This window comes from Rana temporaria, chromosome 4 (genome assembly GCF_905171775.1).
Source record: "Rana temporaria chromosome 4, aRanTem1.1, whole genome shotgun sequence".
NCBI lineage: Eukaryota > Metazoa > Chordata > Amphibia > Anura > Ranidae > Rana > Rana temporaria.
Window position 1 is genome coordinate 199,219,093 of NC_053492.1, and position 22,711 is coordinate 199,241,803.

At 46.3% G+C, this 22,711-nt stretch overlaps 1 protein-coding gene across 4 annotated transcripts in view; it reads left to right on the forward strand.

The window, feature by feature from the left end:
- Positions 1 to 15,517, forward strand: part of LOC120936893 (deoxyribodipyrimidine photo-lyase-like) — a 33,253-nt gene extending 17,736 nt beyond the window's left edge. For all 4 annotated transcript variants that reach the window (XM_040349663.1, XM_040349665.1, XM_040349666.1 and 1 more), the window contains exons 8-10: positions 1,387 to 1,508; positions 8,587 to 8,746; positions 14,927 to 15,517. In XM_040349663.1, the coding sequence (XP_040205597.1) occupies positions 1,387 to 1,508; positions 8,587 to 8,746; positions 14,927 to 15,078 (434 nt within the window). In that variant the 3' untranslated portion in view covers positions 15,079 to 15,517. The remainder of the gene's footprint in view (positions 1 to 1,386; positions 1,509 to 8,586; positions 8,747 to 14,926) is intronic.
- Positions 15,518 to 22,711: the final 7,194 nt, after the last annotated feature.

A 22,711-nucleotide genomic window follows, 5' to 3' on the forward strand; every position in this document is an offset into this window, starting at 1 on the left:
ACAAGGCTCTCCAGATCATCACTGACCGGAAACTTCTCACTGGACCTCATGCAACTTGGATTCTGTGCCTCTCCACTCTTCCTGCAGACTCTGGGACCTTGATTTCCAAATGAAATGCAAAATTTTTCTTTTATCCTAAAAGAGGACTTTGGACCACTGAGCAACAGTCCAGTCATTTTTCTTCTTTGCGCAGGTAAAGCACTTCCGACATGGTCTCTGGTTCAGGAGTAGCTTGATGCAAGGAATGTGACAGTTGTAGCCCATGTCCTGGATACTTCTGTGTGTGGTGGCTCTTGAAGCACTAACACCAGCCGTAGTCCACTCCTTGTAAATCTCCCCCAAATTCTCAAATGGCCTTTGCTTCACAATTCTCTCAAGGCTACGGTTATCCCTGTTGCTTGTGCACCTTTCTACCACACTTTTTTCTTTCTGCTCAACAGTCCATTTATATGCTTGGATACAGCACTCTGAACAGCCAGCTTCATTAGCAATGACTGACCTCTGGACAACTTTCAAGTTTAGGAGTCTTCCCCATGATTGTGTAACCTACTGAACCAGACTGAGAGACCATTTAAAGGCTCAGGAAACCTTTTTACAGGTGTTTTTAGTTGGCCGATTAGTGTGACACCATGACTCTACAATATTGAACTTTTTCACAATATTCACATTTTCTGAGATATTGAATTTGGGGTTTTTACTAGCTGTAAGCCATAATCGTCAAAATTGAAAGAAAGAAATGCTTGAAATATATCACTGTGTAATGAATCTATATACAATTTAAATTTTTACTTTTTGAATTAAATTGCTGAAATTAATGTTTTTGATTATTCAAATTTTTTGAGATGCAGCTGAACTTATGTAATCAATTCGTACAAGAAATGCTCTTTAACCTGGTATTTTGATAACCCACTTAAAGTGATTGTAAAGTCAGAGTTGTGTTTTTTTTTTTTTCCCTTAATGCTTTCTCAGACCCCCTAATGCTTTCTCAGACCCCCTAATGCTTACCTGAGCCCATCTCGATTCAGCAATGTTGCAGGACAGTCTCAACAACCCGGGACTCTCCCTCCTCAATTGCAGCGTGGCGCCATTGGCTCTCGCTGCTGTCAGTGAGGAGAGGAGGCAGGGGCCGATTTGAGTCTCTGAATGAACACAGAGCAGCAGCCAACTCTGGTGTCCCCCATAGCAAGCTGCGTGCTGTGGGGGCACATGGCGTGAGGGGGATCTGGGCTGCTCTGTGCAAAATCATCACACAGAGCAGGTAAGTATAACGTGTTTGTTATTTTGTAAGGGAAAAAAAAAACAGACTTAAGTATCACTTTAAGATTTCAAGAGATGCACTGGATTTACTAATTTGTATATTAATATGCCAAATTATTTATTTTTAAGGTGCTTACGATTGGGCAAAGAACACATTAAAAGTTCATGAAACAGACAAAAGAACTCATATATACAGCCTGGAAAAACTGGAAAATGGGAAGACTCATGATCCACTGTGGAATGCAGCACAGGTATTGAATTGTAGATTCAGTTAGAGAACCCCTTTATAGGTTATCAACTGTAGGTATAACAGATCTAAGCTAACGGTACAGCCTCTCCCTAAGGTGCATACATCTCTATGCCTTAATAGGCTATACAGTACTGTGTGTACATTGTGCAAACTTACTTATTGTAGCTCTAATCAAAATATATAAATGAATAAATACGTAAAAACTTGATAAAATACAATGTGAATAGAAATGTGCCCCTAAAATTTTTTTTTTATGTAAATGATATGTCCGTTAACAACACTACTTTATGGTGTGCCCACAAAGCATATGCGAGCGGTCTTTTAATGCAAATCACCGCTAGAGAGCAAAAAAAATTGAAACAACACGATCAACTCAATACTAACAGAAATTTCCAACCTTGAAAAGTTGCACAAACAAACCCCCCAAAACATAATCTTAGAACGCCAACTCAATAACCTTAGATCTGATCTTAGATCCTTATTAATTGCTGACCATGATAAATATCTTAAACTAAATTTTAAAATACTACTCCCAAGGTAACAGAGCGGGTAAGTTAATGGCCTCCCAAATAAAACTTTGCCAACAAAAGAACAACATTTCATAGACTAACCCACCACACCTGAGGCAAAACAATCCTAAAGAGATAGGAGATACTTTCTCACTGTACTATGAGACACTCTATAATCTAAAAAATTACACTCTCACCCCCCAACCAAACGCTGATAAAATATCATAATTTTTAGACAATATTGACCTTCCTTCCATTGATCCTACATCATTAGAATTACTCAACAAACATATATCAGATTAAAGAAATTATTAAGGTCATACACGAACTACCAAAAAATAAATCACCAGGCCCAGATGGCCTATCAGGAGAATATTATACGGCCTTTGAAGAGACCCTAGTCCCCCATCTCTCCAACCTATTTAATCAAGCAGCTAACTCCGAAGCCCTTGCAAAAGAACTACTAGAAGCAATAATTATCACTATACCTAAATCAGGCAAAGATCCCACTTCCCCCTTTAAACTACAGGCCCATTTCCTTACTAAACTTAGATCTCAAAATCTACGCAAAGATTCTGGCGAATAGACTCGTTAATATAATTCCCACCCTAGATCAAGTTGGCTTTGTTAAAGGTAGACAGGCCCCAGATAGCACAAGAAGAATGTTCAATATTAACTCTATATACAATAATCGAACCCCCGCCCTGCTCTTAGCTTTAGATGCTGAAAAAGCATTCGACAGAATGCATTGGGAATATATATCAAAAACCTTAACTAAATTTGGCTTTAACGGTTTTATCCACTCGGCAATCATGGCATTATATACCCAGCCCAACACGAAGGTCTACACTTCAGGTATCTTATCTAGAAACTTCCCATTAATTAACGGAACCAGACAGGGCTGCCCCCTATCCCCTATAATTTTTGCCTTGGCTATAGAACCCTTAGCAGAATACATTCGATCATCCCCCGAACGTCAGAGGTGTTACGATTGGCCAAGATGTGCACAAACTAGGACTCTTCGCAGACGATAACATATTGACACTGACAGAACCTGATATATCTCTGCCTACAATACACGCAATACTAGAAAAATTCAAAGATGTCTCGTACTATAAAATCAATCAGGATAAATGCTTTATCCTCCCTATGAACATACCAGACTCGACAATCGACTCTCTACGAACAACACATAAATACAATTGGGACAACAAATCGATAACCTACCTAGGGATCCAACTCGCATTTCCTCCAACCAAAATGTATGATGCCACTTTCCCCACACTTTTAGGCCAAATATCCCGTGACTTATCGCATATTCAAAAAACCAACTTATCCTGGGTTAGTAAAATAGCCGCGTTCAAGATGCAAACTTTACCTAACATTTTATATCTCTTTAGATGCTTCCCCATACCAATTCCTGCCAAGTTCTTTACACAACTAGACAGCAAACTTTGACAATTTATCTGGAACCAAAAAAAAAAAGAGTTGCTTTTTTCGATCCTTACTACTAAAAAAAATCCGGTGGAATGGGCCTCCCAGACGTTAGAAATTATTATTTTGCTTCTATCTTAGATCAGATGAAACATTGGTTTACCCCAACAAATGACAAATTATGGGTAAACATTGAACGTCTAGCCACACACAATTTTGACCTCCCTTCTCTCGCAATAGCTAGCGCCATTATCCCGAAGATAACAATCTCCAACCTAATGAGCATTAAAACCACTTTATTCGCTTGGAAACACATTCTTTCAAAAATTAGACATGTAGCGAAAAAGGCTAAATTACATCTTCCCACAGAAGTCATTAATTAATTGCAGAATCAGATTGTCTGTAAACGAGTGGATCAGTAATGGATTTAATCTATACCTGAACCTACCCCCTAATGTTAGAACATTATCTAGGCTAAGATTGGTAAGTGTGCCCGACTGAAGGATTTCTCTCCCAGTAATTCGATCAAAATCCCTATGAACCTTTGGGAGTTCCTCTCTCCACAGAAAAATGATAACAAGAAAGGTATATCTTTCTTCTACAATGTGTTATCCTCCCAACTGTTTACCAAAAACACAAATATGCTGAAATGGGAAAAATATCTGGACCAGATTCTTTCCCCGACTCAATGGATTAAAGCATTTCAAACAATAAGTCATCCTCCTGCATTGAACACTGGGATAATGCCCAAAAAATAATTAATAGATGGTACTTTAACACCATACAAGTTATCCAAAATTTATCCAACAGCATCCGACATCTGTTGGAAATGTAACGAGCAAACGGGAAACCTCCTGCACACGCTTTGGAGTTGCAAGACTCTAAAAAGTTTTTGGAACTCTATCTCATCTTTTATCGCCAATCTTGCTGGTAACCTTACCAAGCTTACTCCTACCAATGCATTATTGGTTATAGATCTAGACAAATACCCCACTTTGTATAGGACTATTGTCTTACATATTTTGATAGCCTCAATAATTACAGTGGCCTCTCTATGGAAATCTGCAGACACCCCAAACCTACCAAACGGTGAAGGGAAATTTTTCTTCTGATGAGCTGAAGCCAGACATAAAGAAAAATGTCCTTGTGGATCTGAAAGGCTGAAACCTGTACCGCCTCATTCTTGTGTAAGGCCAACAATTAAATTTATTTATTTACATATTACATTATAGCTATAGCTTATATGGCAGGGCCATATAGTGAAAATATGGATTTGGAAAAGGCTACCAAGTTTTTATCAATGAGATCCTTAACCACTTACTGCCCGGTTAATAGCATATCCTGTAGGATTTCATGCCGGCGCGCGCCCGTGGGGGCACGCAGCGCGTCGATCGGTGATGCGGGGTGTCAGTCTGACACCCTGCATCTCCGATATCTGTAAAGAGCCTCTGGCAGAGGCTCTTTACCACGTGATCAGTCGTGTCCAACCATGGCTGATCACGATGTGAACAGGAAGAGCCGTTGATCGGCTCATCCTCTCGCGTCTGACAGACGCGAGTAGAGGAGAGACGATCGGTGGCTCTCCTGACGGGGGGGGGTTCGCTCTGATTGTTTATCAGCGCAGCCCCCCCTCAGATGCCAACACTGGACCACCAGGGAGTACCCCCCAGTGCAAAAAAAAAACACCAAAAAAATAAACACAATCTATGCCAATCACAAATGGACACTGACTGGCAACATGGACACTGGCTAAAATAATGCCATTAGTGCCCATCTATGCCCAGCGCCCACCTCAGTGCCACCGATAAGTACCCATGAGTGCCCATCAGCGCAGCATACCAGCGCCACCTCATCGGTGCCCATCAGTGCCACCTCATCGGTGCCGATAATTGAAGAAGAAAACATACTTATTTACAAAAAAAATTTACAGAAAAAAAATCAAATGTTGGTCTTTTTTTAGTTGTCGCAAGAAATAAAAATCGCAGAGGTGATCAAATACCACCAAAAGAAAGCTCTATTTGTGGGAACAAAATGATAAAAATTTTCATTTGGGTACAGTGTAGCATGAGCGCGCAATTGTCATTCAAATTGCGACAGTGCTGAAAATTGGCTTGGGCAGGAAGGTGCGTAAGTGCCTGGTATTGAAGTGGTTAAAGTGGTAGTTTAGTCAGATGCCAACTAAACTTAAACCTGCTCCTATCACCATTCTAAGCCTATTGTAACTACCCTGTAATAAAAAATAAAAAAAAAGTATATTCAACTATTCTGAGGGCGTTCCAGTCTGGTGATTGTCTCCCAGCACCACCATTGGTGGTAAGAGCCCTTTCACACTGGAAACGCCTATAGCAGAGCGTTAAAATAGCGGTAAAACACTGCGTTTTTACAGCGTTTTCAATTCATTTTAATGGAGGGGGCGTTTTTATGAGCGTTTTAATAGCGCTATTTTTTAACGCGAAAACGCGGCAAAAACGCACCAGTGTGAAAGTGCTCTTATAGTACTCATTTAAACCCAGCTGAATGGGGGTTGGAGCAGGTTTAAGTACAGGTAGTATTTGACTGGACTTTTACTTTTAACCGCTTCAAAACCGGACCATAGCTGAAAGACTGCTACAGCGTGGCTCTGTTGGTCTGGGAGAGCATTCATGGACATCCTCCCTAGACACACCTTCCCATTGGGTGTTCTGTTACCTCGGTGTCCTTTTAGGCATAACTGATCAGAGATTGAGGTAAAGGGCCAATCGCATTCTATCCCTTTTTTAATAGAAAAATCAATTACAGACAGACAGCCCAGCAGAAAGCTCAGAGGCCGTCAAAGCTGTAGAAATGTCAATCTATAGAAGACTTGGAGCTACTCTTAGCCCCCGTTCACACCTAGGCGTATATACGCCTGTAGTGCGACGCCGCAGCCGCCCCTGAGACGCTGGAGGGATGATTTCACATTGCCCTCTATGGAGATGGTTCACATCTCCATGCTGAACGCCGGCATAGGAGATGTGAACCATCTCCATAGAGGGGGTAAGGCTGCATTCACAATCGCGGCGTTTTGTCGCCGCAAATCGCAGTACAAAACGCTGCAATTTGTCGCCGCAATTCGCGGGACAAAATGCTGCGATTTTGTACGCCAAGGTGTGAATGCAGCCTGACAGCTACAGAGTGCGCAGCCATATTTGCAAGTTGGCCCATAATATCTAGCTTGACTACAGAGAAGTTTTCCCTGGTTGAAGCAAAAGAGGGAGTCAACTCACTCCTCTATTGTTGCCATTCTTTAGAAGGGGCGCTGCCGGCCTACCTGGTCAACAGAGGCAGCAGCAAGGATTTGTCGCAATGTGAACAGCATGTTGCTTGCAGATAGGAGCAGTGGTGAGAAGAAGCTACCTCATGCTTTATGAAAAGGGGGGTAAGAGAGCAGAGAGTGCATGCTGTACAGTCGGCTAATGACACGGCATAAAAATCATCAACATGTTAGCCATTTTTGCAATGCTACCATGGAAAGGGTTAGGTGCCTGAGAATCACAAGGCGCCACACCCCAAAGTTTAGATTTAAAAGAGAGAAAAAAAAAAAAAAAACTCTTTACAGATGACATGCAGTTATTCCAGCTCACTCTACATCTTTTGCCTCTTTTTGCCATCTTTTTACATCACTCTACGTTCTATGCATTAAGATAATCCTTCTGTGTGCAGCAGCCCCCTAATACTTACCTGAGGTCCCTCTCTGTCCAGCAATGTCCACGCGTGTCTCCGAAGTCCAAGATTCTCCGTCCTGATTGGCTGAGACACAGTATTGGCACCATTGGCTCCCGCTGCTGTCCATCAGTTGGCTAGCCAATTTGGAGACGGGGCAGGGCCAGGTTGGGACTCTATTTCAGAATGGTCACAGGGAGCTGTGACTTGGCTCAGATGCCCCCACAGCAAGCTGAATGGGAGGAAGGGGTTAGGATCATAGAAGAGGTATCTGAGAAGAGGAGGATCTAGGCTGCTCTGTGCAAATCCACTGCAACAGAGGAGGTGTATATATAACATGTATGTTATTTTTTTATAGGGGGGGGGGGGGGAACGCAAGCCTTTACAATCTTTAAAGCCGTGTTGAACACAAAAGCAAACCTTTTAACCACTTGCCAACCACCCGCCGCAGTTATACTGCGGCAAGGTTGGCTTGGTTGTGCAAAACGTGCTAGTACGTCATTTTGTGCACTAGCCTGTGTGGGCGCGCGTGCCAATTGGCCTTTGGGGGCTGCCCTCGATCATTCCCACAGAGACAAAACGGGGATCTGCCGATGTAAACAAGACAGATCTCCATTCTGACAGAGGATGACACAGGGTCTAGTCTTCTTGCATAGCAGGAAGACAAATCTCTGTGTTGTCCCAGTCAGACCGTCCCTCATACAGTTAGTAAACACACCCGGGGAACACAATCCCTCGATTGTCCCTGATGCCAGTGCCATTTATACAGTGATCAGTGCATAATTATAGCACTGATTACAGAAATTATGTCACTGGTCCTAAAAAACATACATTTTATTTAGGTACAGCATCGCACGACCACGCAGTTAGTTAAAGTAACGCAGTGCCGTATCACAAAAAATGGCCTGGATCATTAAAGTGGAGTTCCACCCATTTAAAAGTCAGCAGCTACAAAAAGTGTAGCTGCTGACTTTTAATAATCGAACACTCGCCTGTCCCACAGTCCAGCGATGCGGGCATAGGAAGCCCCGCTCCTCTCCCCGGGGGGCTAGCATTATAACTGTTGGTGCCTGGCTTCAGAGTGAGCCACGCTGTGAATGGCCGGGCAATCTTCTGGAACCAGAAGATTGCAGGGAGAGGGAGGGGGAGAGGTGATTTTCCTTCCGATGGCGCGAGGGGAGGAAGTGGGAGCTGGGTGCCTGTAAAAACAGGGCACCCGCTCCTCCTCCAAAAAAATGACATGCCAAATGTGTCAGGGGGTCGCCAACACTTAAAGCGGAAGTTCCATGTTTTAGGTGGAACTGCTTTTAAAGGGGAAAAACCTTCCGGTCCTTAAGTGGTTAATATTTTGCAGCTTGCTAAATCTGCTGTTAGCAGCTAACTGTCGTGTTTGTGTTGCCTGAATGAAAAACCTTTTTATATTGAATGTTTTTTTTTTTTTTTTTTTTAACACAGTTGCAAATGGTCCATGAAGGAAAGATGCACGGCTTCCTTCGCATGTATTGGGCTAAGAAAATCCTTGAGTGGACTAATTCTCCAGAGGAGGCTCTTAAATTTACCATTTATCTCAATGATCGGTATGAACTGGATGGGCGGGACCCTAATGGATACGTAGGTATGTACTTTGATAGTCTTTCTAAAATTTGTTGTAAATTACCCCATTTTGAGATGGAAATATATCTATCGTACACACTTTTCCTTATATTTGATGTGCAAAAGGGTTTTGTCTCTGTCAAACTTTACAATCTGTCTGTCACCATTAACCGCTACCTGCTCAGGCCAATTCTGACATTTCTCTCATACATGCAAAAGTCTGCATTTTTATTTTAATATTTTTTTTTCTAGAAAATGACTTGTTGCTTTTACTTTATTTATTTTTATATATATATATATATATATATATATATATATATATATATATATATATATATATATATATATATATATATATATATAAGCAGAGACTCTTTGGAATTGGTGTTTTTTACATAAAAAAATTGTCACACAATATGTGCGCAGCCATTTTTAAAATACTTTAACCACTCAAGGACCCCTTCATTCCGATATACGTCGGCAGAATGGCACGGCTGGGCACAATCGTGTACCTGTACGTGTCTCTTTAAGCCCAGCCGTGGGGTCGCAAAAGCGCCGGCGCACTCGTGACCCGGTCCGAAGCTTCGCGCCCGCAGGACCTGTGGACCGAATCGCCGCCGGTGTCCCGCGATCGGTCACCGGAGCTGAAGAATGGGGAGAGGTGTGTGTGTGTGTGTGTGTGTGTGTAAACACACCTTCCCTGTTCTTCATTGTGTCAGTGATCGTCTGTTCCCTGATATAGGGAAAGACGATCACTGATGTCACACGTCCAGCCCAGCCCCCCTACTGTTAGAAACACATATGAGGTCACATTTAACCCCTACAGTGCCCTCTATGGGTTAACTCCTAAACTGCAATTGTCATTTTCACAGTAAACCGTGCATTTTTATAGCACTTTTTGCTGTGAAAATGACAATGGTCCAAAAAATGTGTCCGCCATAATGTCGCAGTCACGAAAAAAATTGCTGAGCGCCACCATTAGTAGTAAAAAAAACAATTATTAATAAAAATGCAATAAAACTATCCCCTATTTTTTAAACGCTATAAATGTTGCGCAAACCAATCGATAAACGCTTATTGCGATTTTTTTTTTTTTTTTTTAACCAGAAATGGGTAGAAGAATACGTATCGCCCTAAACGGATGTTTATATATTTTTTGGGGGATATTTATTATAGCAAAAAGTAAAAAAAAGATTTTTTGTTTATAGCGCAAAAAATAAAAACCACAGAGGTGATCAAACACCCCCGAAAGAAGGCTCTGTTTGTGGGGAAAAAAAGGACGCCAGTTTTGTTTGGGAGCCACGTCGCATGACCGCGCAATTATCGGTTAATGTGGCGCAGTGCCGAATCGCAAAAAGGGGCAAGGTCTTTAACCTGCATAATGGTCCGGGTCTTAAGTGGTTAATGAATTTTAGTGCGCACAAACACTAAATAATACAGATTGTAAAATTTATAGATGATGCACCGAGTAAATAGATACTGAACATGCCACCTGTTAAAATTGCCTGTAGAACGGCAACAATCTACGATGCATTAAATCATCCATAGGTGACACAATCTATCGATCAACTTTATTGCTATCACACAGGCTCCCCGGTGGGATGGGGACAGTCTGGAAACAGGGGGCCCTTCTGCTACTTGTAATAGTGAGCAAGTGGATTTATAGCAGCTCTGATCACTTTTACTAAAAAGTCAACCGCCAGATCTAAAGAATGGTACCTGGGTGATGACTGTAGCTATCATCCAGATATCCAACCACTTCCCGAGGATGCATGTATGTGTACATCAGTCAGAAAGTGGTTAAAGAGATACTTTCTGTCTTCTCTGACACTCATTGCCTGTACACGGAAATGAGAGGAAAGCTCTTCAATAAAGAGAAATGGCCAAGATTCTGATCTTTCCGCACCTTAGAATTTTTTTATTGCTGTCTTTGTCCCTATTTAAAGAGATTTCTCTTTTCACTAATATTATGACAGGAAAGGGTTGAAAAGATAGAGGGGGAAAAAAATGAAGAGAAACCACAGAAAAAGGGCCAGAGACGGCAGTAAAAAGCAATACAAGTTTGAGAGTTATGGCTCGCATTCAACTGAATAAGGATGCGAGGAAATTCTCTCTACTTTTATAAAAAAAATATTGATATAATAGGATTTTAGTACTCCCTGTAATATCCTTTTCTCTGAGTTCATGGAGTTCTGAGTCTCCTGAATTATTATCTTGCATCCAAAGCTGGCATTAGAAGATGCCAAAATGTTCATCTGGTAGAATTTTTAAAGAACAAGCTCTTAAATATGGATTTAAAATTGTTTGCAAAAAAATGGCCAATGGGCTACTCCTGCATATCTCGAGTCTTGTCCACAGAGACCAAGCAGGCTTCGTGCCCTTCCGCGAACCGTGAGACAACACCATCCAGGTGGTGAACTTGATTCATGCAGCCAAATCCTCAAATCGGCCTCTTCTCTTGCTGTCTACGGACGTAGACAAAGCCTTCAACTGGTCTTTCATGCGAGCCAGTCTAGAACATGTTGGTCTAGGGTAGAGGTAGACCGATATATCGGTCGGCCGATATATCGGCCGATATTTGGCAGTTTTTTAGAAATCGGCATCGGCCGATTATTGTAAAATAATCGGCCGATTTTCGGCTGCCACGCTAAACCCCGCTCCACCTCCAGCAGCACGAGAAATTAATCCTTCAGCCTGGTAGCCTGCGCACCGACCCCCCCCCCCCTCCCTACCTCGGCGGGCTGTAATGTAGCATAAAGCAAACTTGTCACAAGCCCGAGCAACTGCAGTAGTTGTCTGCGCGAAGAGATCACACTTGTTATGCTTCCTGCATGCTGGGACGGTGGCGGGATTACTGAACATAGGCTCTAGCCTAGAGCCCATGTTCAGTAATCCCGCCACCGTCCCAGCATGCAGGAAGCTTTTGTGATCTCTTCGCGCAGACAACTTGTACTGCAGCTGCTCGGGCTTGTGACAAGTTTGCTTTCTGCTACAGTACAGCCCGCCGAGGTAGAGGGGGGGGGGTCGGTGCGCAGGCTACCAGCAGCGTGGCTGAAGGATTCATTTCTCGTGCTGCTGGAGACTGGGGTAATGTACAGTATTCCGATCATCTCTGATAGGTGCCTCGGCTCTCTAGTGATTGTACATAGTACTCCAACTCACGTGGGAGCTCACAGGTGTCCTCCAATGGACAGTGTGTACATGTCAGAGCACACCCCTCTCCTGTATACACACTCATTTTATATATATCCATCCCCACCCACGGCCAGCTCCATCCATCCACCCCCCTCTACAAAGCATCTCCCACCAACGGCCAGCTCCATCCATCTCCCCCTCCACAATGCATCCCCCACCCACCTCCATCCATCCATCCATCCATCCCCCTTCACAATACATCCCCCAACCACGGCCAGCTCCATCCATCCACCCCCTCCCTCCATCCACAGCCAGCACCATCCATCTCTTCCCCTCCACAATGCATCCCCCACCCACGGCCAGCTCCACCCCTCCATCCCCCTCCACAATGCATCCCCCACCCACAGCCAGCTCCATCCATCCACCCCCTTCCCTCCATCCACAGCCAGCACCATCCATCTCTTCCCCTCCACAACACATCCCCCTCCACGGCCAGCAGCATCCAGCCATCCCCCTCCACAACGCATCCCCCACCCACGCCCAGCACCATTCATCCACCCACCTCCACAATGCATCCCTCAGGCACAGCCAGCACCATCTTTCCCCCTCCACAACGCATCTCCCACCCACGCCCAGCACCATCCATCCTCCTCCACAACGCATCCCAATCCAAAAATCGGCCCAAAATATCGGCCGCAAAAATCGGCATCATATATCGGCCATCGGCTGCCCTGATTTCTAAATATCGGCATCGGCCAGAGAAAAACCCATATCGGTCGACCTCTAGTCTAGGGTTCTCCATGCTGAGCTGGAAAATGTCCCTTTACTCAAACCCCACGGCAGTGCTCAAGGTAAACGAAATGAGATTTGATTTCTTCAACATCCATAACGGCATGCGTCAATGATGCCCCCTGTCCCCTTTGATTTTTATACTCGCCCTAGAGCCTTTCCTGTGCATGGTTAGGGCAGACTCTGCTATCGCCGGCTTTCAGAAAGCTTCTGGGATGCACAAGGTGGCCGCATTTGCAGATGATTTAAAAAAAATCTTACTTTTTTCTCACTACGCCTGACGTTCTCCTTTCATTAGGCAACTGACTTGATTTGCTACCTGGATGTCAATATCACCCCTGACCCCTCCGCTTTATATTTGACACATTTTGTTCCCTTACTCACTCGTCTCAAAGCAGATCTTCAATGGCACTCACGTTAATGTGGTTCGGTCGCTGCAATGCCATCAAGATGACATTACTGCTAAGGGTGTTATACTTGATGCAAGTACTCCATTCGCCTTCCTCCAGTGTTTTTCAAATGGGTAAATTCAATGTTTAGAGATTTCATCTGGTCTTGCTGCAAGTCTCGCATTAGATTACAACTCCTTCATCTTGCGTCAAGGTGGAGTTGGTTTCCCAGATGTAAAAGCTTATTGCAGAGCAACACACCTCACCAGGCTGGTGGACTGGCACTGTCACGCAGAGGTGAAACATTGGGTGGCCATGGAAATGGAGGACTCTGGCAACACAGCCAAGAGCTGGCTGTGGATTTCGTCACCACTCCCAAGGACTCTAACTGATCACCCTACACTGGGTAGCACTCTCCTTGTGGCCAGAGACACATTTAGAGACACCTCTGTGTCACCGCTACCCTCCCCTATGATACTCGTCTTGGGCATCCCGGAATTTCTGCCTGGCCTTCAGTGCCCTCCGTTTAGTCAAGAGTGGACTACTCTGCCTTTGCGACTTTGTGGGTTCTGATGGCAGACACTCTCTTTGCGGGGGTGTCTGTCGCGGATCCTCCGCTGGATTTTTGGAGTGGTTTCCAACTCCGTAACTTCCTGTGCCAGTGTTTGCTGACACTGGGTGCCTCCCGCCAACTCATGGAACTAGGTCGTCATGGTCTCTCAATCAATATATTCCTCTTGGACTCAGATATATTCCACCCTTCCTAACCAAATGGGAGTTGGACTTGGGCACACAGTTTACCCACTCTCAGATAGGGAAGATCCTTAATTTCTCCCAAAATACCTCTATTGCCACGAGGACCCAGGACACGTGTTACAAGATCTTGACCAGATTGTACCGAGTGCCTACCATCTTGCAGTCTCTTCCTACGTGTCCCCAGTGTTTGCTGGCGATGTGGAAATGCTGAAGGGACAACGATGCACATTTTCTGGGATTGCCACAAACTTGCTTCCTTCTGGCGCAAGGTGGTCTGTACAGTCAAGCACCTGACAAACGTTGACCTGGAAGGGAACCCGGTGGCCTGTCTGCTTCATCTTTCAGACAGACCGATTTTAAGAAATATATAGGGGCTTTTCTCACAATCCAGCTGCTGAAAAAACACAAGTGAAAGCTTTAAAAATCAGGTAAACTATTGTTTGATGCCAGAAAGCACTCATAGATCTAGTAGAGTGCGCCTTAACGGGGAAAGATGACATTTTGATTCTTGTGACCATAAGCTTGGATGATGCATGAGCCACCTGGAGATGGTGGAATGAGAAATTGGACTACCTTTTCTGAAGTCCATCTGGGATGACAAAGAGAGTGAATCCATCTTCATAAAAAGCAGCAGTAGAGTGTCTCACAGCCTGAACCACATCCAGGTAATAAAGGAAAATTTTATTTCAGTGACCTGGAGTCACACAGGGGGAAGAACAGTGTCCTGTTTGAGTTGAAAGGCAGAAACGACCTTTTAGGCAAGAAGAAAGTCTTGGATCTCAAAGACCTTCTCCCTTAGCAAAACCAGAAAGTGTTCCTTGCAGCATAAAGCGGCCAGTGCAGATATTTGCCTCGCAGGTAATGGCTACATTGAAAATCACCTTGTCAGTGAGTGTTGGGAGAAAGGTCTATCAGGTTTAAAGTGCAGTTTCTAAAGCACCGAGAGCCAGATTAAGATCACACAAGACTCTATGAATTTGAAATACTTCTGTGTCATCCTTCAATGGCCAAGTACAATTAAATTTTTTGTAATTTTATTGTTTTTAAAATTACCTTCTCGGCAGTGTTGCTAAAAGTGGTGACCGAGTTGTATGGCTTACCATAATTTTACGATTAAAACTTTTCTTCTACAGGCTGTATGTGGTCCATCTGTGGAATTCATGATCAGGGCTGGGCTGAGAGAGCTGTTTTCGGCAAAATCCGGTTCATGAACTATCAAGGATGCAAGAGGAAATTTGATGTGGCTCAGTTTGAACGACGCTATCATCCCAAGAACCTTGCTTAATGCTCTAAATGTTGTAAAGTATTGCACGTTACACTCAGGAAAATTGAATGCTATGATTATTTGCTGTACTGTTGATCCATTTGGGGAGCCGCTGCCTTCATTATACAATACTGTATGTGTTCCTCAGAACTTTCTAATGGCATTATCCTTGAGCAAAATGTACTGGTCCAAAACCTCAAGTGCATTTTCTGTGTAAAGTGACAAGGAAATTCCACAAGGCCTTACCTGTTGGCAATAAATAAAAGGTTTTTGTAATAATATAAGCTCATGAATTTATACATTAAATTTTCTACTTCTTGGAGTGCACATTTTAAAATGTTTGTAAATCTGTTTTACAAGTTGCCTGTTACAATGTATAGTTAATAGCACGTTTGTACTTTTCTACCTGACAATTCTGCTTATTACAAAGCTTTTTTTTTTCATAAAATATAAAGCAGTAGCTTGTGTGGTGGGTTTTATTTATTTTTTCCTTCTTTGTTTCTCAAGGTTTGTATTAACGGAACTTTTATACAAGAAATGTCTAAACTCAAGAGCCATATGTATTCTTACTAGAATCTTGGTGTCCTTGTATATTTATTCCACATAAGTGCAGTATGAAACAATTTCTGCCCTTTTTATTAACATTTTCAGGTCACAAATTGTCTTAAGCTAGCTAGATAGGTGTTTTTGTTTATTTTAAAGCCTGCCACTGAGACATTGTATTCTGACAGCAGGACTTATGCCCTGTGCACATGAGCGGTTTTCCCATCGGGGGAAAAAAAAAAAAAAAAACGATGGTTTCTCTTATCGTCCATGGACGGACACAGTCTTCTCAAGTCTTGACAGGTGGGTTATGTTCCCGTTCACAGGAGAGGACTAGGCAGAAACATGTTAGATAATTAAATACATGTTACTTTAACAGAGTTGAACAGCCCCGCCCTGGGGGCGGTCCCTCCAGAAATAACCCTCCTCCCTGCAGCCTCAGTTTTTTTTTTCTGCCTAGCAAAGGAGAAGGACGTATGGCTCCCTTTGGACCCAGCTCCCTGAGGACATTTTTTATTTTATTTTCTTTATTTTATTTCTTTGAGAATCTTCTATCAACTGCCGGATGAGAGACAGGCTGGATATATAGATCCTTGTAGTCTCCTCAGTCCGGCAAGTGAGCGTGAGCACACCATTGCTAAGGGCTGGGTCTGCCACGACATACCCCCCCATGACTCCTGGGGTGGCTGGTGAGCTTTTGCTCCAGGGTCCACACATGACTGGGCTGTGGTGTTGTCTCACTCACAGTGGACTGGGCCGACAGCTACTGCAACGCGGTTGTATGCCTGTCAGGAACGCATCAGCGGGTCCTCGCATTGGTGCTGCTGCTGGGGTGGACCTGTGGGGGGGGGGGCGGGACTCCTTTTCCCACCAGGGGACTGTGCGTTGTCTGGGCCTTCTCATCCATGTTTTTTTTTTTTTTTTTTTTGTAGTCTGCTGTTTATATTGGGAATTCCCATAGGCGGCCATTTTGTTGTGGTCGCACAATAGCTTGCTATTGCGGTCGGCCATTTTACTATGGCCATTCCCTGTTCTCTCTGAGGCGTCTGGCGGCTATTTTGGATGTAGATTTGGCCTCTAGTGCTGGCTTCTACGGCGAGCAGCACCACAGTGTTTAATAACCCCCCCCCACACACACACTCGCACTCTGTTTACTGAGGGCACTCTGTGTCCTGGGTTGGTGAGTCCCCTGGGTAACACCCCCCCCCCCAGCGCAGCTAGGAGGGTGGGCTGTATTCAGGCCTTGAATAGGTCCCTGAGAGCTGTCTGGTTATGGAGTCAGTATCTAGTGGTTGTTCTCCAAACATGGTGCACCTGCAGTTTCCATGGACACTTTGTTGGCAGTCCTGGAAACATTTGTTGCCAGGGTGGAAGGGGCGTGCCCCCCCCCCCCCATCCCCTGGGTAATGCTCTGACTCAGACCAGGACCTGGCTGCGCCTCAGGTCCCCGGTTCTGTGTTGTCTGAAGATGTGGACCAGGACCTTCCTTGTGAGGAAGACTCCTCACTTGGGTCAGTACAGGACAGGGTACTTGTCAGTGTGCTTATCAATGCTGTAAGGGACTCCTTTAAGCTGGATAGTGCAGCTGAGGTATCCTCTGAGGGCTCTGTCTTTTTTGGGTCCCACAAATCAGACCGCTCTGTGAAGGTTTTTCCTTATGTGCCCTTCTTTGATAAGGAATGGGAAAAGCCGCAGAAGTCCTTTTGTAGTTCCTCAGCACCTGGTGGTTCGGTACCCTTTTGAGGAGAGCCTCTTGGAGAAAAAAAAAAAAGGGCTTCTCCTCCGGTAGTGGACCCCGGTTAAATAAGGTGACAACTCTCTCTATAGAAGGGACCCCTGCCTTCAAGGACCATACTGATAGGAGGTCCGAGGCACTGACCTGCTCCATGTTTACCATGTTGGAGTCTGCATTGTGGCCACAACCCTGGTGTCTCAGACACTCGCTGAATGGGAAAAGGTTTTGCACCACACTCTGGAGGAGCACAAACTCCCTCCCAAATGTGTTAGACTGGCTGACGAGTTGGTCCAGGGCCTTGTATATGTCTGTGATGCTACACTGGATGCAGCCCCCTTGATATCCAGAGCTTCCGTTTCAGCGGTGGTTTTGTGCCGCCTGATTTGGCTGACATGCTGACGTAGCATCCAAAAAAGCCCTGGCAGATTTACCCTTCAAGGGTGAGAGGCTCTTTGGTACTTCGCTGGATGACATTATCAAAGATGTCACTGGGGGCTAAGAGCACTCTCCTCCCTCAGTCCACCAAGGGGAAGGAGCAGGGTCCTTTGTTTCCCACTCAGAAGCGGTATTTTTGTCAGTCAGGGCCTGCGGGTAAACCCTCCCAGGCCAACAAAGGCTCAGCTGGGAGACAGAAACATCCCTGGGTGCGTAAGCCCAACAAGCCGGCACCCAAGCCCGCCAATGCATGAAGTCTTGCCCCCGCCTGACTCATGGGTGGGGGGATGGCTTTGCAGGTTCACAGCTCGGTGGACCTCCCTGCTTTCCAACCAGTGGGTCTGCGAGGTGGTCTCTTTGGGGGTACAAGATTGAGTTTCTTTCCTATCCACCAAACAGATTTTTTCCCTCAAGTCTCCCTCTCCTTCTGGCTCGTCGGTCTGCCCTGGTTGGGTGTAGTGCAGGACTTGATAATTTGCGGGGTAATTTTACCCGTTCCGCAGAATGAGAGGTTTTCAGGGTTTTTTATTTCAATCGGTTTGTGGTCCCGAAGGAGGACGGGGTCCGTCCAATTTTGGACCTCAAAGCCTTAAATGCCTTTGAGAGAGTAAGGAAGTTCCGCATGTAATCCATTCGCTCGGTGGTAGCTGTGCTCCATCTGGGGGGGACTTTTTTTGGTGTCCTTGGACATCAAGGACGCATACTTGCATGTCCCAATTTGTGCAAGTCACTTGAGGTTTCTGCGCTTTGCGATAGGTGAGTGCCACTATCAGTTTGTGACCCTTCCTTTTGGACTAGCGTCGGCACCAAGAGTTTTCACCAAGGTGTTCGCACCGATCCTAGCTTTGCTGAGACAACAAGGCATTGCCATAGTGGGCTACTTAGACGACCTTCTTCTGTGAGCAGCTTCTGGCTCAAAATTAGGAGGATGTGTCTATAGCCAGCCAGACCCTCCAAGAATTTGTGTGGGTGTTAAACATTCAGTAGTCGGTCCTGGTTCTGACTCAGCGTTTGGAGTACCTAGGGTTGATTCTGGCTTTCTCGAAAGCGAAGGTCTTTCTTCCCCAAGAGAAATTGCAGACTCTTCAGTCTGCAGGGAAGGTGTGGGCATCCCACAAATGGACGTGTCTCTGTTTTTGCATGTGAGTCCTGGGCCCGATGGTAGTCTCCTTCGAGGCGGTACCGTATGCCCAGTTCCATACTCGTGTTTTGCAGAAGGAGATACTGTCCAAGTGGAACAAATCTCCTTTGTCTCTGGATCATCAGATTCAGGTAAGCCACCTAGTCAGAGTCTCTCTGAATTGGTGGCTGAGATCCCTGGCTCTTTAGGGCTGGAAAGTTGTTTCTTCCCTTCCAGTGGATGGTGATTACGACAGACGTCCAGGATTGCTGGATTCTAGCGGAATCTTGTCTGCTGATCAATGTCCTAGAACTCTGGGCGATCAGGCTATGACTCTCCTCGTGGTAGAGGAGGTTGCAAGGCCCCTTGATCAGGATTCAGTTGGACAACGCCACGGCGGTGGATTATGCCAACCATCAGGGGGAACACAGAGCTCGGCTGCAGCGTCCTAAGGCGGGGTGTAAAGAAGCGTGTCGGCTGCCTACATTCCGGGTGTGGAAAACTGGCAGGCGGACTACCTGAGTCGCCAGATGCTGGACCAGGGAGAATGGTCATTGCATCCGGAGGTGTTTCAACTCCTTTGTAAGAGATGGGGCACACTGGATGTGGTTCTGGCCTCTTGTCTCAACCGCAATGTGTCGAGGTTTGTGGTCCAGAGATCCCTGGGCAGACGTGTTGGTGGCCCCGTGGGGTTGGTATCGGCTAATTTATGCCCCCCCCATTGAAGTTGCTTCTCCGCAGAGTGGAGGCCGAGGGGATTCCGATGATTCTAATCGCTCCAGATTGGCCTCTGCGTTCTTGGTATGCTGATCTTGTGTGTCTGGTGGTGGATGTACCCTGGTGGCTCCCAATATGGGAGGACCTTCTGTCTCAAGGTCCCATAAATCATCCTGCTTTACAGTTGCTGGCTTTAACGGCATGGCTATTGAAAGCCAGGTATTAAGGGACTGGGGCCTTGCCGACTCGGTCATCTCAACCATGCTGAGGGCACGTAAGTCTTCTTCTAGGAATATCTACCATTGCACCTGGAAGGCCTACATCTCTTTGTGCGAGGAGATGGGGGTGGCGTCCATGGATGTATTCGGTTTCCAGGGTCCTGCTGTTTTTACAGCGTGGAGTGGATAATAAACTTGCCTTAAGCACCATTAAGGGACAGATTTCAGCCTTGGCTGTGTTCTTTCAGCGGCCCATTCTCTGGTGGGTACCTTTTGTGTAGGGGGTTCGTCATATACTTCCCCCTCTTAAACCACCTCTCCCCCCCCCCCCCCCCCCTCCCCATGGGATTTGAATCTGGTGCGCTCGGTTCTTCAGAAACCTCCCTTTGAAAACATCAGAGAGATTACTCTCTTGACACTATCTCAGAAGATGTCCTTTTTGGTGGCCATTACTTCTGTCAGACGTGTTTCTGAGTTGGCGGCCTTGTCCTGCAAGTTGCCATACTTGGTCCTTTATAAGGATAAGGCGGTGTTATGCCCGCAACCTTCTTTTCAAAGGTGGTTTTCGGCCTTTCACCCTAATGAGGACATTGTACTTCCATCCCTGTGTCCTCGGCCGATGTATCCTAAGGAGGTTGCGCTACATACTTTGTATGTGGTACGCGCTTTGTGGGTGTACCTGTCTGCTACTGCTCCGTTTCGGAGGTCTGACTCACTTTTTGTGTCGGTATCTGGTCCACAAAAGGGCCTGCCGGTCTCGTCGGCCACCATTTCTTGGTGGATCAGGCAGACTGTCATACAGGCCTATGCTCTTAAAGCGGATCTCCACTCTAAAGTGGAGTCCCGCTGATCGGCACCCTCCCCCCCCTCCGGTGTCACATTTGACACCTTTCAGGGGGGAGGGGGGTGCAGATACCTGTCTACAGACAGGTATCTGCACCCACTTCCGGCCCTACGATACAGGCAAAGGACGGGTTTTTTCTCCGCTTCCCGTCCGTTCCCCGTTGTATGCTGGGAACACTCGGCTCCCAGCACACAGCGGGAGCCAATCGGCGGGCGCAGCGTGACTCGCGCATGCGCCGTAGGGAACCGGGCAGTGAAGCCGGAGCGCTTCACTTCCTGGTTCCCTCACCGTGGATGGAGGGGGGAGCAGCAGGGTGACGAGCGATCGGCTCGTCATCTGCTGCGATCACCGCTGGACTCCAGGACAGGTAAGTGTCCTTATATTAAAAGTCAGCAGCTGCAGTATTTGTAGCTGCTTGCTTTTAATATAGTTTTTTAGTGGCACATCCGCTTTAAGGGGCGGGTGCCCCCCCCTTTCCTGGTCACGGCACATTCGACCAGGGCCATTGGTGCTTCCTGGGCTTTCCGACATCAAGTGTCTGTCTCACAGGTGTGTAAGGCGACGACATGGTCGTCCGTTCACACCTTTTCCAAGGTTGATGTGAGTGCATCTTCAGATGCTTCCTTCGGCCGCAAGGTTTTGCAGGTGGCGGTTTAAAGTTGCAACTCCTCCGTTGAGGATCTCTGCTTGTTTTTACTAATACTGTTCCCATTCCTTGTTTTTAATTTTTTTACACTGCTTGGGGACGTCCCACTTGTCAAGACTTGAAGGCGGTGTCCGTCCATGGACAATAAGAGGATGAACACAGCACCCACCCCTCCTTTTTAAGTTTGTACTGCTTGTTATGAACTGAGGCTGCATGGAGGAGGGTACTGTCTGGAGCAGACCTGGGCAAACTACGGCCCGCGGGACCTTTTAATCCGGCCCACCCCCGCCGCCGCTGCCACGTTAATCACCGCGGCGGGGAACATAACAGACAGCGTTTGTTTGAACAGCTGTTTTCCCCGCCGCGCATAGACACTCCCCCTTGGACGGATCTGTCCAATCGCGAGCAAGGGGGAGTCACATAGACACTCCCCCTTGCTCGCGATTGGACAGATCCATCCAAGGGGGAGTGTCTATGCGCAGCAGGGAAAACAGCTGTTCAAACGAACGCTGTCTGTTATGTTCCCCGCCGCTGTGATAACAGTAGGCAGGGCCGGGAGAGGTCACTGTGCCCAACACACGCAGCCACTTCGCCACCATAAATTGTCGCCACTGTGCCAATCACACGCAGCCACTGTGCCAATCACACGTAGCCACTGTGCCAATCACACGCAGCCACTGTGCCAATCACACGCAGCCACTGTGCAATCAATTGTTGCCACTGTTCCCAAACACATGCAGCCACTGTGCCAATCAAACGCAGCCACTGTGCCCATCACACGCAGCCACTGTGCCCATCACACGCAGCCACTGTGCCCATCACACGCAGCCACTGTGCAATCAATTGTTGCCACTGTTCCCAAACACAGCCACTGTGCCCATCAAACGCAGCCACTGTGCCAATAACACGCAGCCACTGTGCCAATAACACGCAGCCACTGTGCCAATAACACGCAGCCACTGTGCCAATCACACGCAGCCACTGTGCAATCAATTGTTGCCACTGTTCCCAAACACAGCCACTGTGCCCATCAAACGCAGCCACTGTGCCAATAACACGCAGCCACTGTGCCAATAACACGCAGCCACTCTGCCCATCAAACGCAGCCACTGTGCCATCACACGCAGCCACTGTGCCATCAATTGTTGCCACTGTGCCCATCACACGCAGCCACTGTGCCATCAATTGTCGCCACTGTGCCCATCAAACGCAACCACTGTGCCATCACACGCAGCCACTGTGCCATCACACGCAGCCACTGTGCCATCACATGCAGCCACTGTTTAATCAATTGTTATTGATTAAACAGTGGCTGCCTGTCCCCAGCCTCTGTCCCCCTCCTGTGTCATGTCCCCAGCGTCTGTCCCCCTCCTGTGTCATGTCCCCAGCCTCTGTC